The sequence below is a fragment of the Anneissia japonica genome, unplaced genomic scaffold, assembly GCF_011630105.1.
Source record: "Anneissia japonica isolate Jap-2015-1 unplaced genomic scaffold, ASM1163010v1 scaffold750_len1593409_cov174, whole genome shotgun sequence".
Classification (NCBI taxonomy): Eukaryota; Metazoa; Echinodermata; class Crinoidea; order Comatulida; family Comatulidae; genus Anneissia; species Anneissia japonica.
The window spans coordinates 87,475-105,362 of NW_022756705.1; the positions used below are offsets into that span (position 1 = coordinate 87,475).

Below are 17,888 nucleotides of genomic sequence, written 5' to 3' on the forward strand. Positions count from 1 at the left end.
GGCACCACCCCTGCCTAGCCATGAACCCTGGGGGATACCTCCGTTAGGGATATCCACGAGGCCACCACATTGCCTACTTTGACACGGTGTTGCCGGTTACTTAAAAATTAAGATTCCACCCAATGGTCGACTAAGTCTTCATCAATGTCAATGTTTCGCAGTTTTTCAATTAAAAAACAGTGGTCTACAAGATCATAGGCCTTAGGTGCTACTATGATTCAGACTATAACTACTCAAGACATTCGAAAATGGATATTCAAAACTAAATGCTAATTTAACTGCCTAACAGAATTCTGGAAATAATCTAAAAGCTCACAATTCATAGGCCTATGTAGCCTACATTTAAAATTATTTCCTTCACTTATAACTAAAGTTAATTAAAAAACGTATAGCAAAATAATATAATATATAAATACCATGAGCTGTCAGCGTTGTGAAAAATATTAACCAAACGAAACAGTCAGTATAGGCCATATTAAAGCGAGTGCTGTTAACGGTTGTTTGACGTACTAGGTACAGTAATTTACCGTTTATTTTGTGTCACCATTGTATTACAAAACAGAAGAATGGCTGAAATGCTTATTGAGGTACGACACTGTACACATAACACAATAGGTAGGGCTGCGTCACCCCACGATTCGACAAATTGAGTTTCTGATTACTGGAGGCGTCTATTGTTGTTATATTCAGTAGGCATATTATAGGTATATTCCTGTTGAATGAGTGATTTATTATTAGACCTGCGCTGACAACAGTACCGTACGTTACAGTATTACATTATGTCCCGTTTTAATGAGAATAAGTATAACAAATCAGCAATGGAGAGTTTGAATAACGATACGATAATCCAAATATCTATTGGTTTTAGGTAGAAAATATATAGTTGTAAGTTTAAGTGCCCATAATATAACACAAATTGTCACAATAACTTCATTTCACGGTGAGTTGAGGTGAAGTGATTGAATACAGTACATACCTAATAATATTTATTAATGCAGCCACTCAGCTCGTCAATTGAAGCATGGGCCTATAATAGGTGATTGAAGCGTATACTTGTGAAAGGCACACTTGTTCTACCAGGGAAAGAAAATTTCTTACCAACACTACGTTACTTTGAAAATCACAACAATTCCAAGAAGGATATAATTGACTTGTTGTATACCCCTGTGATGTCGTCCTTTATTCATGATACAAAAATTTCCCCTAATGAATTTACACTAATAATTATCTATAACTATAAATTTATCTGAGATAGATAATCTTTTACAATTAACAATTTATATTCTACGTTGTTCACTATTATTTTATGATTCTTTATGTAGGGCCAATGGCCTAAAGTGATGAATAGTGAAATTTAACATTGTTTGTGGGGATTGGAACGATGCAAAAATAAAACTAAGAATTTCAGGTAAGATAGTATAATACATACTCCAAATATCGAAATGCACGTCATCTTGTCGGGATTCAATATTTCGATATTAATTATGTCTATCAGGACACAGTAATCGCAAGGAAAGTTTATCTAGTAAATGTAACATTAAACCTGGATATAGAACAGGCAAATTCTTTAATCAATATTCGGGCTTGTTTAAAGCAAATTGAATAAGGTATAGGGATACTGGAAATCTAATAATTCCCTATTACAAGATAGGCCTATTGACTATATAAACATCGTTAAAGAAACAATAACAAACCAAAATAAAAATAGAAATATAAACGATGAATCTGATTATAATATTAACGATCAGCTTCTATTTGAAATTATAGTTATGTAAATATACGGACAAAAACAATCACTTATTTCTCACCTCACATAAAAAGATAAAAAGAAAGAGGACTAGAAACAAATTCAGAAAAAGAATTGAATTTCTAACTAGTAACTTTTTTGTTCAGGTGATATAAAAGAAGTTATTGACTTGAAAATGAAGTTCTTGTACAGCTTCGTAAATTAATGAAATAATGACAATAAATGTTTTTAAGTTAATGTCCTCATGTTTAGTTGTGAAATGAATAAAAATTTGTGCTGCTCTCTATTATTGGGGAACAACAAAGGTTTTATGTGTAATAGATACTTTGCTGAAAATAATATAACTATGTACAGGTGCTGAGAAGGAAAAGCTTCCCAGTATGCTTCTACAGTATTAATTGACTTACGAGAAAGCTATAGAAAATCTTTTTCATCGTTTACCATTTCCGTCTTTTAAACAAATTAAATTTTGGTCCATCATACACAAAATGGATTAAATTATTTTATATAATGCACAAACCTATTATAAGTTGTTATTGATATTTACTGTGCGCAGCAGTAGAGTAGCGTATATGGTGCGTCAAAGTCAAGATATGAAAGGTATAATGTTCGAAATACTGAGTACCGCATCTTTCAATGTGGATGAGTACTAAGTTTTAAACGGCACATACGATCTCTTTTGGAGAAGCCTTTAACATTTTGGAAATGTTTATAAAGATCTCTCGTCTTGTGGTTAAGCCGAGTGTATGCCTCGAAGAAGTTTATTAAATCTCTAAAATCATGTGGTCCAAAGGGTACCTAGCCGTCTTGGATAGAATACAGTAGTAAAGTCCATACAGTTATCAAAGCTACACTTCCTTATTCTATCATTACCAAATCCAAATCTAGCAGATAAAATAATTAACATGTTTAATACACACATGCTTACCTTTATTTGGAAAGGTAAAGATAAAATCGCTCGATAACAAATCATGAAGAATACTGAAATTGGGGTCTTCGTATGATTGACATTAGATCATACTTTAATGCCTTAAAAATAACGTGCCTGATTAGAAGATTGATTTGGTCAAATTATATTTCGCAGGGAGCGGAGTTGAATTTGTCGTTCAACGAAGTGAGTGCCCGGCATTATTCTTTCTTAAATAATCATAACAATTAAAAATTTTCATGGGACCTCATTGATGCAAAATGTGTTTGATTGTTAATCAGTTTATTAAGTATGTATTTTTATTTATTGCACTGGATTTACTGATTATTTTAGTAACAAAATTATTATTTAGAATGATACGAACGTGAAACGTTCTCAACGTCAACACAAAATTAGTGGGACGAAGCGTTCCTCATTGTCGTTGTACCTCGTGAAGTGAGTCAACTTTTCGGCCCAACCAAGGCCCCTAGCGACAGGCCTAGTAATCTAAGCCTAGGCATGGATAGGGAACTATCTTACTCAAAGTATTATGACTGTGAGAGACAATTATACCCCTGTAAGTAATGTGCTCTTCCCCCCCCCCCCTCACCACCCCGCTAATTAAATATATTTTTTTTCTCATTTCTCAATTTTATTAAATTTTTCTAAATTTTTATAGCTTATGGTGATATAAATTTAATAATTTCAAGACCCTGCAAGTCTACCCATACACTTAAATTAGTGTAGAAAATTAGATGACGTCGGTACGATGTTTCTTTTATTTTTAAATAACAATTACGATGGCCCTATGCCTGTTCTCAGAATTCTAAAATGCACGGAACTATAATTAGTATTTCTTTCATATACAAATAGTAAAATAGTAAAAGAAAGTATTCAATACTTTCTTTGATCGTGCATGATAGGAAGATAATTTCGTAAATGCCGTCTTGATCCAAATTAGTTACGCCGGGGCAATAGTTGGTAGTAAATAACAGTACAATAATTATTGAATGCAGGGACTATCCCTAGTAATACATTAAAAATACAAATTATAATTCGGGACAAATAATTATCTTTACATGATATGATTTTTTTTTAATTCCGTCTCTAAATTAACTTCCTCGTTGGTGGCGTGATTTTTTTTTTATTCCGTCTCTTAATTAACTTCCTCGTTGGTGGCGCTGTCCAGAATGAGATATCGCACTCCATATACGGTATCGTATTCAGACCAAACGGTGCAACAGTAGTTTTTCCGAAAGTGGAGTGCTCCCTCACCGCCAGTCTATTTTAAAACATGACGTAATGATTATTAATACACAACTAACCAACAACGGAGCTTGTCAGCCATAACGTTTACGACATAACATTGATTTATCGTAGATTTTTGTTGTCGTCTATTTCTATTTTGTAGCAGGTATCCTGTTAGTGTTGATAGATTTGTTTCTTTCATATACTGCTGGGAAAGATTAGGATAAAGATAGGCCCAGCATACTTCATATCAACATTATTATGCCTCTGGCTTGGCTAGGCCTAGCGTACCCTGCCTAGCCTAGCTCCGCCTAGACTAGTCCGGTCTATAGTAAGCAATTAGTAGAGCTCCGCATAGTACACTATAGGAAAATTATTGTACGAAGGTTAGATTTAATGCTTGAAAAAATTTGAATGCATTAAATCGAACCTAAGTATAATAATTTTCCATTTAATGTACGATGCATGCTCTACTAAATTTGCTTTATAAGTCAGTCGCCGTCTTTTAATTTTAGTTTTTTAACCAACTGTTGTAGCAGTCATCGGTTGCTATAGTGATATGATCAGTATAGTGTGCATATTTACATTTATTTTGCTCCTGTAGTACGCGTTTAATTAACTACATAGCAGTACAGTACGGATACGATGAATAACTATTGTGTTACAAAGAACTTGTTAATTGTAATGCTATTTTGATAGATTTCGTCAAAGAAATAAACATTTCAGCATTTGAGAGAGAATACAGTCACTGACGTCCTTTTTGGTCGGTGCATGCAGACAGGTAAAATCGTGCGATGATTTCAAAACTAGGCTAGGCTACGGCCTAGTAGTAGTAGGCCTACATCTAAATTTGCTCCTTGAGTCTTTAAAATAAATAGGCAAATAACATTGGGAGTTACAGTGGTGATGTCACGATTGACTTATAATAGTATTTAGTATACAATGAATGTTTATGATTGCAATGGAAAGAATATTTTCATTCGTTGAAAGATTGACTGTCCCATTCAACTATGGAACAACCAAAAGGACAAAATACAAGTGGCAGCAGTGTAAAACTGAGAGTCAGTAGTGCAAAACACAGAGTCAGCAGTGCAAAACACAGAGTCAGCAGTGCAAAACTTGCACTGCTGCCACTTGTATTTTGTCCTTTTGCCTTTCCATATTCAACGAGGCGAAAAGAGGCGCGAGCCGAGTTGAATGGAACAGTCAATCTTTCAAGGAATGAAAATATTTTTTCCATTGTGATTGTAAGAATACAAAACACTGTTTTATAAATAACACACCTAAAGTAAAAAAATAATCCTACTACTAGGGCCTAGCCTAGGTTGGCCTAGATCGATTCGGCCTAAGCCTAGCTAGCCTAGGCCTTTCCTCACTGACCCAGCCTCCATTCACCTAAACTTGTTCGCAAATCTTCCTTTTCTTGGAATCCATTTTTTTTTTTAGATTAAAATGTTAAAATGATTATTTAAGAACTGTTGGATGAGTCTCAACAATTCGCAAAGAGGAGGATTCTAAATATTAGGACAAATAAAATAGGCCTATGAAACTAATCAGAAGGCTGACGTTCTTTACAGTACGATGTATCTACGAAGCCTGCGCGCAGGTAAAAGTGCAATATTTCATGACGGTACTGTATTTTTAATTTATTTTACATGGATAATGTACAGTTGAAGTGTATCTGTGAGTATGACAGATACCTACGTTGTTTTACCTCAAAAACATTGAGAAGAGCTAGGCACAGTATTGCCGCAAGTGAAAATTATTTTTTGAATTTATCACGTCTGGGCCAATGTGTCTGGGCCAATGTTTGTTTTGCATGTCTATTACACACTACTCACACAATGTGTAACCATTAGACGTAAAATTTGTTTAAAATGGACCAATAAAATCCATTGCAAATATTTATTAGAATTCATACACCAATTTTTTTTTAAGTTGTTTGTGTTAAATTTATAGCTGTTTTATTACGATGAAAATGTTTTAAAATCGTGCTGTATAATGCTCCCAAGTTTGATCAATGAGCAGTCAACAGAAGGTTTTGAATTTTTACAAGTTCACCAAGCCTGTTGCTACATGCTATCATTTTGATATGATCACTATTCAAACAGAGAGCATCAGGCTGATAATATTTTTTTCCCACGGCTATTTATATATACAGTAGAACACCATCACTTTATCATTGTTGGTAACTTTTTAGCAGATAAATGTGCATGTGAAGATTATTAAGTGTATGTAAATAGATAAGAATTGTACATAATCCATGGATGTGAAATCAATTTTCGATAGAGAACAACGTCAGCCTTCAGATTAGTCCCATATTGTTAGCCTCAATATTTTTAATACTCCTCTTCGCGAATTGTTTTATTGACAGGGACTTATCTAATTCTTATATTGTCAATTTACCATTTTAATTTTTAAAAATCATATTCCAAGAGGAAGATTTGTGAACAAGTGTAGATGGATAAAGGCTGGGTCACAAAGGTACAGCAGCTTGGATTATAGGGTCACCTTACAAAACCTTTGAATACCATACCAAGGGTCTACATAACTACCGTACTCGCGCAAATAAGTGCCCCCTTCTAATTTAAAATAAATAATTCAATCAATCCTGGACTGTGGATGTTGGCATGATTTGAGGTGTGGAGTGGAATCACATTCTCCTTTAGTCAATATCAAAACGAGGATATTTATCTTGGACAGATGAGAGCTCCCTGGACAGACAGTATATTTGCAACTTTCATTTTCTTATATTTTTCTATAGCCTAGTCCTATTGGCTTTTTCGACAATTTGCACCTAACACATTCTCATCTGTGTTTTCGGAAAAAAACCTGCAGTGATCATGCCATCCTGCTAATCTCAATCGGCCGATGACTAACAAGTTAACCACACCCACCACTAATTTCATCTGCTATTCTGCTGTTATGTAATAGACTCACAACATTCTTTTCATGACAAACCATACTCTGTGGACGATTATCTTTTCCGCCGCACCACCATTCGTAATTTGCGGTTTCCTAATGTCCTTATATAATCGTTTTTAATTAAATAGGTGCCCCTCAAAAAGTGCAAACATATTTTTTTTAAGCGCCCGGGCGCTTATTCGCGTGAGTACAGTACATTGTTATATCTCCATTGTAGCATTTCCACCAACTAGAGTATTCACTCCAATCTTCTCTCAGGCTTCTCTCTCCAACAGACAACAATACACATTCTTTGTAGGATCATGTTCTGCTGACTGGTTACTTGTTGTATTAGGAGTTTCATCAGGGTTTTCAGATCCCATATTATTGTTTAATGTTTAATGCCAAAAAGTGAGTTAAAATTGATGTTGAACAATGGTCACTTCATAATGAGTCATATGGTTGGCAAAATACAAAGTCTATCATATTTGGGTACATCATGTAAGCTTGGTCTTTTAGTGGGTTTCATAAGGCTATAAAGTTCAGTAGTTCTAGAGATTTGAGCATTTGAGGTATGGATGCCATACCTCAAATAATAATTTTTTTTCCCGACAAATTGTGTTTTTATCCCAGGCAATGTGTGGGGAAGGTCGAAACCAGAATCTTGAACTTAGCGTTTAATTGGCATACCTTAACTTTTGGCTTTACCACTCCACTGCACATTTTTTTAGTGCTGGCTTTGCTACTGGGGTTGAAACATATTCATTCTTCTCAGGTTTTTTTCCTTACCTTCACAGTTTGATAGGTTAAAGTGATGGCAACAGTCGTACAGCAAGCTCCACCTCATACTGTTGTAGTACCGGGAACTGTGCAATATCAACATGCTGTTGGACCATTGCCTGGAGATAATCTAAACCAGCAAAGTGCCAAGACTAGTGGCTGGATTCAAGTGAGCTGTGGCACCATCTCTGTGGTTCTTGGTGTCATAGCCATTGCTATTGATGCCTGTAATTCTTATTCAGCAAATGCCATTTGGTGTGGCGTTATTGTAAGTATATTTTAACCATTATTGTCTTATACGTCCATAATATGGCTCTGATGAGGAGAAGAGGTTGTTATGTATGATATGTTGGAGGAGACACGTGAATAAAACAAACTGCTTCAAGAAGATTGAATTTGTGTAGCAGGGACTTAAAAGAGAACTGTGGAGATGAAGTTTGTCTTCCAATTCCCAGAGTCCTGGGTTCAAATCTTGTGTGACACTGAGAGACCGGGATTTTTTTCTCGCAACTGAGAAACATATCCACTACCTAAAACCTTGTAATAAATTTATAAGTACTGTATCCAGAGACTTGTAGGTGAAAGATTTTTGAAAATTCCGCCCCTATGGGTATAGGAATCAATCTCCTCCCGCCTCACACCCCCCCCCCCAAATTTTGTTTCCTAAGTGCTCGAAAATGCATTGAGGATCTGCATTTTTGCCTTTACTTGAGAATACGTGCATTTCAAGTTGCCTCCCAGTGGCGGATCCCAGAATTTGTGATAGAGGTGGCCCAATAAGGGACTTTCATAAATGAACCCACCGGAGCCCCACCATGGTTGTGGCTGAGGTAACAAATTTTATGATATGGAACCTCTAGATGGCCAAAAATGGCACTGTCATTCTTAAATTTGAATACATTTTTTTTCACTATTATTTTGTTAATTTTGGGGGCCCGGGCCAGCTGCCCTGGAGTCTGCCTATGTCCACACAATTTTTTTCACACTGGCATGCTGGCAATGTCTATCTACGCATCCTCTGATCTTATTCATCTACTTTAGTGCAGCTAGTATACAGTACATATATTTTATAATATAGATAGTACATTAATGAGTGAGATTTTGGTCCTTAAGCATGAGAGAGTGAGACAAACCCCAGATGTGTGAGTCTCACGCTTAATGCATGAGACTTTGTTTGTATGAGTCTCACTATGATTTTGATATTTATTTATAGTAAGAGGCCCTGTTAATATCAGGAGGTACATACATTAGGCTGGTTTCGTCCTGGGGTTGCGAAAAATAAGAATGCAGAACTAAATCTCTATTCCAATGAAAACTTATGGTCATTTTTAGCATGCACACTCCCTCCCCACAGCCTACATGCATGATAAGCTAAATTTGAAGGGTCAACCTAGCTATAAATATAGTGTTAAACAAATTTTATCAAGGAGGTGGAATGTGTGCCTGAGAGATTGGTGTAATTTTAAGGCATTACTTAAACTACTGTCCAATCTTGGTGTTAAAAACTGTTCATAAGCACTTGTTATCCCGCCTTCATGACTATGAATTATTGTCTCACTAGCAACATGGCTTACTGTATATATGGTCTTGCTGATTACACTGGGCTAAGTTTCTTTTAGGACTTGCAACTGAATCAGTCATGTTATTGCTCCTGTACAGTAATTAAATATGTATGTTATCTCCTTCCTAATTGATTCCATTGTCTTTAATGATTTTTAGTAAGAGTTGGGTGGGTGGTTAAAATCCCATCCTTGTGTTCTGCATTCTGTAGTTCCGCAGGTTTTGCTATGCCCACCGCCCCCCCCCCCAATTGACATACTTTGTTACATTTGGTTGTTCCTAATCTGCTTCATCTTATATTTCCCAATATGGTTTACTGTGATTTATTGTGTCTGCTGTAATAACTAGGTCAAATATATTCCTTTCTTTTTCTTTCCTCACCTGTGGCCTGATTTTTTTTTTTGTATTCTTATTAAATAGTTCTACATCCCAGCTGGTATCCTTGGGGTGTGTGCTGCTAGAGGAAGATCACCATGTACAGTGAGTTAAACTTTTTCATTATTGAATTTTCTGACTTTAATATTATTTTTTGTTTTCTTTTTTAATTGATGGTAATGGTATATAATATTGTTTCTATGAGCCGAGAAATAGAAATAAGTTGATAAAATCATGCTGTTCTATTAAGTTTATATTCTTGAGGTCATTAAAAATTAAATGTTTATTTGCGATGGCAGATCCAGGATTGAAGTGCTCACTATAAGTTGGGGGCCACATCATAGTGTCTCTGCAGATGTCCAGACATAATCCCAGTGGTGTCAAAAGTCGTGATGTCTATAGGATGTGGATTCAAAAGAGATAACAATTTCTGCAAAAGCTGCTTTGGGGTTACGATGGCTGAGCCCCTGGCACCTAGAAAAACTGCTCAATTTTAGGACATTCTTAGTAAACTGTTCATTTTGCAAAGTATTATGCCCAAGAAATGTTTGAAAAGAAGTTTATTTTTATCTTTGTGCCAACTTGTGTCAATGAGCCGAAGGAATGGTGTGTTTGCATAACATTTGAAAAATACATAACATATGAAATGTAATTTTAATAAAAACTATTTGGTGTCTGGTTATTAATAAGTAATTTTCATTCATTACATTTTTACATTCCAGATTATTGGCTGCATGGTGATGTCCATCCTAGCTTCTATCTTTAGTGTAACTCATTTTGCAGTAAACCTGTCAGGAGCTATGGGTCAATCTGGTTGTAGCTATTATGATGACTATGATAATGAGGTAAGAAGGGGTGTTTTTTTTTTAATTATTCATTCATACATTATAGGCGCTGTTTTATACCCATATACTGTCAAGATGTACCTATATATGGTCATAATGTAATGTCATCATGACCATATTTATGCATGTTTTTGTCAACAATTTAAAAGCATAAACACAGCTTTAATCTTAGAATAGTGATACAGGTGATCTGACAAGTGGGAATCCTGCATGGTCCATTCAATTCCTTTGGCTACAGAAGTAGTTACAGTAGAACCCCTCAATTACCTACGGCACGGGCCCAGAGCAGTTCGCAGTTGCGGGTATTCGAAAAATCGGTGTTTGCTATATATTTGCACTGGTGCTACTTACACTGGAATAAACTAGGCGTAGGCTAGGCCCAGGGTGGGGGGGATGCATGTGGATCAGTATCCATTACGAATAAGTTATTTCAGAAAGCTAACATTTCCAGTAATCTGAAGCAATTGTGCAAACTTATAAATGTTCTCTGCAACCCAAACTTTAGGGCACGACTCAAAGGTTACAGAAAGGTGGTCTAACTTATTGCACAGCAGGCAAAGCCTAATCAATTGAATTATAATGTATACATTTTTCACGCTTGGGAGGAACTACCTGTAGAAACTAGGGATTTATTGGTTTTGAATCCTAAAGCATTTTTAAACGATCTTAAATTATATTTTAAATAAGTTTTACAATTTCTATATATATATATTTATTGTTAAGGCAAATTTTACAGATTTTAAGTATTATTTCAATTGTTCATTTTATTATTATTTTATGTGTAATCAGAATAGTGCATTAGGAGACCTACATGATAGTGATTTGGTTCACTTTTAGGAATTCTGTCTCGGCCTGTTTCAGATTTTTTATGCTTTTATTTTGTTGTATTGTAACCGGTTGTTGTTTTTTATGTATTTTATTGAGACAAAATAAATGAAATGAAATGAAATAGAGTCAGTACATTTTCTATGGTATTGGAAAACTCTTTAGCAGAATCCCCTTTTATTTTGATTTGATTTTGTATTATGGTTCCTGGGCTTAAATTTTGTATTTATTTTATGTGCTATTATTTAAAGATGAATAAGTAACAATTTTTTTTTGTTTAGGGTGCAAAGATTGCAGTTAACAGTATGTTGGCATTTACTGCAGTGGTCGAGTTCTTCATATCTATATATGCTAGCACTGTGATGTGTGGCGGTACCACCTGTTGTTGTCACACAACACCCAATCAAACTGTGGTATGCTAATTTTTTTATATCCAAATATGTTTTACAGTACAATTTATGAATATTTAATTTTTTGTATATTCAGATTCAAATTTGTCTATCTTGTCCAAATGGGAATTACAAAATAATATATAAAAATATGAATTACTGTATCTGAATTGAACTACAGGTCTCCCTCCAATTAAAGACCACTTTTGGGACTGGCGGTTTTGTGGTCTTCAGCAGCTTTAGTCTCTAAATAGAATCCCTCTACTTGAGGACCAGTACTAAAAGTAGCCTTTAAGTATCATTACTTAAAGGGAAGTTGAGGTAGAAATCCCCCCCCCCCAACTTAATCATCAAGGGCCCCCATTTCAGATTTGTAGTACTGTATCTATAGTTCATAATGGTTGAACTATTTAACAAATATGTGTGGAAACTTAGTCATGATATTAAAAAACCTAATTGTTTAATGTAATCCACAGACTGTGATTCAAACACATCCAGTAGCTACTACTGCTCAAGTAGTTCATTCAGGTATGTAAAAGTTGTCTTAACAGCTATTCATTCAGTAACATGGTACATACATGTTAGGTACTAAATATTTATTTTAGTAAATGAGGAGCATATTACATAAACTAAAAGTTTTGTAAGTATTTTTCACTCCTCAAACTATCATTTTATAATATTCAATGCATTTTTGCCTTTAATTTGTAAATGAATTGTACTCATTGCCAGTTCTTTTTGTGAAATTTAGCATCCTTGAATTAAAATGGCAAATGCTCAAATTTATGTCAAAATATATAAAATCATAAAAACTAATGAACCAACCAAATTCAATTAATATTTGCACAGAGGTTTGATTATGATGAAAAACAGTCTGACTGGGCCTTTTTCAGATATTAATATTCACATTTAAAGAACTATTTGTGTTATATATTTTTTTACTGCGCCTATTCTTTTTGAAATAGCAATTTCAAATAATATGTTGTTTTTTTTGTAGCAAAGGATTAAATTAATTTTGAGTAGATTTTGTTTGTGTTTAACAAAATATACCTAATTGCATTATTTGTCATAAATTTGGATGAGAGTATGTTTTATGTTGTCTTGTTTATACTCAAATTTTAGGATATGTTGGTCGACAGAATCCAACTGGATATACGCAACCACAATTGACACCAGGCTTTACACAGTATGGTCAACAACAACAAATGCCGTACAAACCACCACCTTCATACCAGAACCAACAGCAGCCCCAGTACCAGTACCAACAGCAACCTACCCAAGAGTGGTATGACAACCCGCCACCATATGCTTCACCATATGCTCCACCATATGCTCCTGCTCCTGATGCTAAAATGTAGCATTCTGCTTTTTTAACCTGGGTATTGGCAAGTGTTAAAATGTAGGGGTTTTTTTTGTTTTATTTTATTCAGTATGGTCTCGTGACCATACAATTTTTCATTTGTAGATATCAAATCAGCTCAAGAAAAATATAAGGCAGATACATCTTTAGGACAGGGTTTTATACATCTTTAGGACAGGGTTTTAGTTTGAGATTGAAAAAGTTACCTCGTAAGTAAGAGTCTTACGTTAACATGTCAGTTGTCTAGCACAATCAAGACTGTATCCTTTTAGTCCAACTTGTCATTACAGTCATAAAGAATCGTAAAAAATATTCTGACCTAAGTCAACAGGAAACCAGCCTTAAGGCTACATAGCCCTGGGGCCAGATTTACAAACTACTGTAGAAATCAGCTTAAATTCATCTAAGTCCATTTTTTTGCTTAAGTCAAATTTATCAATATTGCTTAACTTAAAAATTGCTTAAAATTAAAAAGTCGATAGTACGTATGACGCACCTTAGACGATTTTTAAGCTAAGATTTTGCTAAGATGGTTTGATTTTCAGCTTAAGATATTTGCTAGGGGACATCTAAACTTTTTTGACTTAAGATATTTGCTAAGCTGAGATTTATAAATCCCGGGCCTGGTTCTTTATTAATTTGGTTAAAGGGCCAAATTATTTTTAGAGTTCTCACAGGCCACAGATAATCTTTCTGCTAAGATTTTTTTTTAAATTTTTTTTCGCAATTTTTTTCGCAATTGATCAAGCTACAAAAACCTACTGTAAGCTTAGATTAGATTTTTTTGAAAAATTTAGTTGTTTACCTCTGCAATTTAACAATGGGCTTTTTCTATGCTGGATCTGAAATCGGGAATCAGGATTTTGCAGTAATTACAATTTTAAAGATGTCTATGATAAAGTTTTTACTTCCCCTGGGCTGCTATGTCAAATTTAACAGATCTAATAATACTTGATAGTTTTATCTGAATGGAGTAGATTTTGAAAAACAACACGCAAGTAGAACCTTGCCATTTTTAAAGTTGTGCTTTGTAAATAATATTGAGCTTTACATCTATTTTTCTTGTATTTATCCACTATTAAAGACAGGGTTAACCATTTCTTGACACAATGATACCATGCAATCTGAAACTGAATAATCGATACCTACACATTACGGGAATGTATTGTAGGCATTTCACAATATGTACATCAATGTTTCTTTTTAAAAAATTTTTCAGAAATTTTGTTTGTTGGGATGTTTGCATGTTTAAGCTATTTAAAACAAGAAAATTATGATTCTGCAGATAATTTTTACGATTACTCAACAATTTTAATGCTCATATGATATCTTGTATATAATTATTGTGGGATAGTCTGTAATGGTTTTTTTTCTTGCTTAAAATATTGTATGCGACACCCTATGGATGTTTAAACAAGAGAATCCAAGTTAGACAAATTTGCAGGCGTGAGATTTTTGAAAATTCATCCCCTAGGCGTTAAGTATCAATCTCCTCTAGCCTCAACAGCATCATCTGTACTCTTGAACCAAGACCCCTCACAACTTATTTACGTCACTGTTTATGCGTCCTTTGATCTTATCCGACAGCGATTTATAAAACAACATATCTAAAGTGTTGGCATACATGATGTTACCTTTTAAGTAGTACAGTAGATGGAACATTTTTAGTACGGTAAGAAGAGGACTACAAATACTGTGATATATATTTTACGCTTTTACGTGAGATTTTGGTTCTTAATCGTTGCATGAGACAGACCTCAAATGCGCGAGTCTAACGCCGAAATTTAAGCATGCACTAAATGCGGTAGATATTTGTAGGCATGGCAAAGTAGAGCCAGGGTACGAGTTTGTCTGAAGACAGTGACGGAGCTACTGATAGAACTGACATGATCGTTAGGGTCATTATAGAACTATAACTAAGAAGAATAACCGGGAACAGGGTGTGGTTTCACCAATTATTTGATCAAGGGTTAATGATCCTGATGAGAACTGTATTGTTGACTATAAAAGGCTTGTTTCAAATGAATACCGATATGTTTTTTCTTGGACAGATTTTGAAGACGGTCCAAGCACGAAAAGTGGCAGACAGAAAAACCCTGTGCAAAAATTTATAAAAACTGCATAGAAGAGGGAAAAAAAGATCTGATAACAAACGATGGCTTTTCTGTTTGTGCGGAAAAAGCCAATAAACTTAAAAAATACACTATTTTTAACCACAATGAGTATTAGGCCTATACGATTTTAAAGTTTGTATAATATATTATATATTCGTAGATTTATTTTACTGGACTTATTGCTGTATTGTGTGGATTTGTCCAAATGAATATTGAAGAAATAAAAGGATGATATAGGAGATTGATCTGGTTTGAATGTTTTTGTGTGAACATTTGTATCAGTGCATAATGAATGTGTGATGTACAGTAAAATATATACCGAAACTCATAATAATCAGGATTTTAATCTAATTGAAATTGATTATATAGATCCAATAGTGAAACAGAATCTTGTCATTAATCGTAGTACAAATGCATTTTGAATATAAATAATGAAACAAACATTCCACTTATTACATCAGAATCTTAACAACTTTTTTGTAGACCATGATATTGTTTGTATCCAGAAGATTCATTGATTTCTAATCTCTGATTTCATGAATAGTTTCTTGAAAAATGTAATATTCTCATGTTCAATAATAGTTTTGCTTTATACTATGAAAGTGCGTTAAGCTTGGTTTCCATACAAATCGCTACACGCTATCGCCGGCTCATTTAGCTACGCTGATTGGTCATTTGAATCAGGGCCGGAGCGCTCCCGATTTCGCCGGGGACAGCTATGCAGTGCAAGGATTGCAGTGAAAACGCTGTAGCGACTGTGTAGCAATTGTATGGAAACGGCTTAAGTTGACTGTGACGATGGGTACCACCATGCACAGCAAAATAAAATTAGATGTGTTATGTAAAATCTAATTCACCAGATCTCCCAGAAAGATTTCAACTCGCAACCGCTGCCAATTTTGCCAGTGTTTTGTGGACAAAAATGGTTTCGTTCGAATTTTTAATTGAAAACTCTTAATTTCTAATGTTGGATGTTATTGGTTTTTATTTTAGCTGAACCTAACCTTAAAATATTCAGTTAGTGAAAATATTACTTTTAACAGAGAATAGTAATTTTTATTACATGTGCCACAAATATAGGATGTGTGGTGTATCAGTGGTTCCGAAAATATAATTTGGGGTCCACAAAGTCAAAAGGGTACGCAAGAGATCTGTGAACATTTGGGGGGTCTGCTAGATTTTTAGACTAATTTTTCATCGATTCCATTATTTTTCTTTTCTTGCAACAGTGTGATAACCATCTTACTGCTAATCATGCCTTGTCAATAATGAAAGATGTTGTGTAGGAGAGCCACTTTATAGTGGCAATCCCCTGTAATGTACAACTTGTTTGCATGTTTTCTTTTGTATTGCTTTTACCTGGATCTTGAGTAAATTTTGAAAATCAGGAGGGAGTCCTAATTTTTACAAAACTAAATGTAAATGGGTGATAACAGAATATTGAATTCAATTTTTGTATCTGATGGTGCCATATCCGGCCATCTAGAAGTGTTTCCGGTCATTTATAGAGCACCGTACTATTTCCTCAAATTTTCGCACCTCCCCAACCATGATGGGACTGAGGTGGGTGTGGTCTCACGAAATGCCCCCCCCCCACCTACCTTTCAAATCAGGTCCCGCCCATGGCGAATCAACTTCTATCCATAATCGCATTGGTGTCAAAAATTAATCGCCCTAAATTTAAATTTTAGAAAATTAAAAATAAAAGGGGATAAAGGAAAATTGTAAATTTTGTCTGACAGTGCCATAAGCTTAACAAATTTCGAATCATCTTCTATCTATAATCTTATTATTGGAATATGGACAATGAGCAATGTGACTTTGACATTTGAAGATTGTTGAATTGTCCCGAAGGGTCCGCGAATGGAAAAAGGTTGGGAACCACCTGCTTATATAGGCCTAGTATCCACCTCTTGGGTCAAAAGGGAACCGGTTGGGCCTAGGGTCCCTCCCTTTATTAAACAGCACTTTGTTACGGAGCATTGACCAATAGCGGAACGCCTACTGCTTTCTGGGCGAACGCTCAATCCGGTACAAATAAGGAGCCCTTACTATTAGCCGGCACTTTACTACATTGTTGACATTATCGTTTTTTGATTTTTTTTTTTAACGCCAGAGAATCACAGTACACAATATTCTGTGTTGCAAATGTTAAACTCTGTTTTCTCTCTATCTCTTAATGCATAATTGGGGTGGAGGTGTGCAAAGATGAACTAACTGGGCTCAGGGGGTAGAAGAGGTTGGATTGTAGATTATTGCAACTATAATTTTATTATTTTAACTTTAATTCCCAAATGTTGCCTTAACGATAGATTGCAGGTTAATGTAACGATTTAAGATTTCCTTCTTATTCTTCATTATAGAAAATAACAAATGTTATATTCATGTATTTTTCATGTGAATGTAGGCAAAATGTAAGTAAATGACATTGTACAGATTTAAAGATGCACAATTTTTAAGCATCCAAGCATAAGTTGATCCCGCAGTTTAAAATAGTCGCAAAACAGGCCCTCCATGTTTTTTTTTCAAGTATTGCAAATAATGCAGTCTTTATTTTTTTTTTAAATACTTAGATTTGGAGAGGAAATTTTTCTTCAAAACACACAACCCTTCGCCTAATACGTGACCGAAAATACGCCTCTCAACTGATATACATGGGCCTCCAACACTTTCTCCCTCCCCCACCCCCGGGCTTCCTCACTTGCCGTTACGCCACTGAATGGCGATCTTTTCAATATGCTTGGTATTTTTTACATTTATAAGTTCTATCTGTTATGTTTTATAATCTTGATTGGTTCCTACTAGTTTGTTATTAGATACATCGTACTCAAAGGCAA

General features: G+C 34.8%; 2 protein-coding genes across 5 annotated transcripts in view; one reads left to right on the top strand and one right to left on the bottom strand.

Annotated features, from left to right (window-relative positions):
- Positions 1-703, bottom strand: part of LOC117124317 — a 15,685-nt gene extending 14,982 nt beyond the window's left edge. The window contains exon 1 of the mRNA XM_033270505.1: positions 417-703. Within this exon, the coding sequence (XP_033126396.1) occupies positions 417-474 (58 nt within the window). The 5' untranslated portion in view covers positions 475-703. The remainder of the gene's footprint in view (positions 1-416) is intronic.
- Positions 704-3,910: 3,207 nt separating this feature from the next.
- LOC117124318 lies at positions 3,911-15,292 on the top strand. 4 transcript variants are annotated; one of them, XM_033270506.1, is made up of 7 exons: positions 3,911-4,068; positions 7,604-7,854; positions 9,567-9,626; positions 10,244-10,366; positions 11,473-11,604; positions 12,057-12,108; positions 12,700-15,292. In XM_033270506.1, exons 2-7 carry the CDS (start codon positions 7,621-7,623, stop codon positions 12,933-12,935), a joined length of 837 nt encoding a protein of 278 aa, XP_033126397.1. In that variant the 5' UTR covers positions 3,911-4,068; positions 7,604-7,620; the 3' UTR covers positions 12,936-15,292. The 4 variants fall into 4 exon arrangements, with proteins under 4 accessions (XP_033126397.1, XP_033126398.1, XP_033126399.1 ...); XM_033270507.1 differs by having other exon boundaries at positions 3,953-4,075; XM_033270508.1 differs by having other exon boundaries at positions 3,976-4,068; positions 7,582-7,854.
- The last annotated feature ends 2,596 nt before the right edge of the window (positions 15,293-17,888 follow it).

Excerpts from the sequence above, each read along its gene's own strand:
- LOC117124318 (XM_033270506.1), top strand. The coding sequence starts at position 7,621 with ATGGCAACAGTCGTACAGCAAGCTCCACCTCATACTGTTGTAGTACCG. Across the intron at positions 11,605-12,056 it reads CAACACCCAATCAAACTGTG|ACTGTGATTCAAACACATCC; the intron begins GTATGCTAATTT and ends TGTAATCCACAG. Across the intron at positions 12,109-12,699 it reads TGCTCAAGTAGTTCATTCAG|GATATGTTGGTCGACAGAAT; the intron begins GTATGTAAAAGT and ends CTCAAATTTTAG.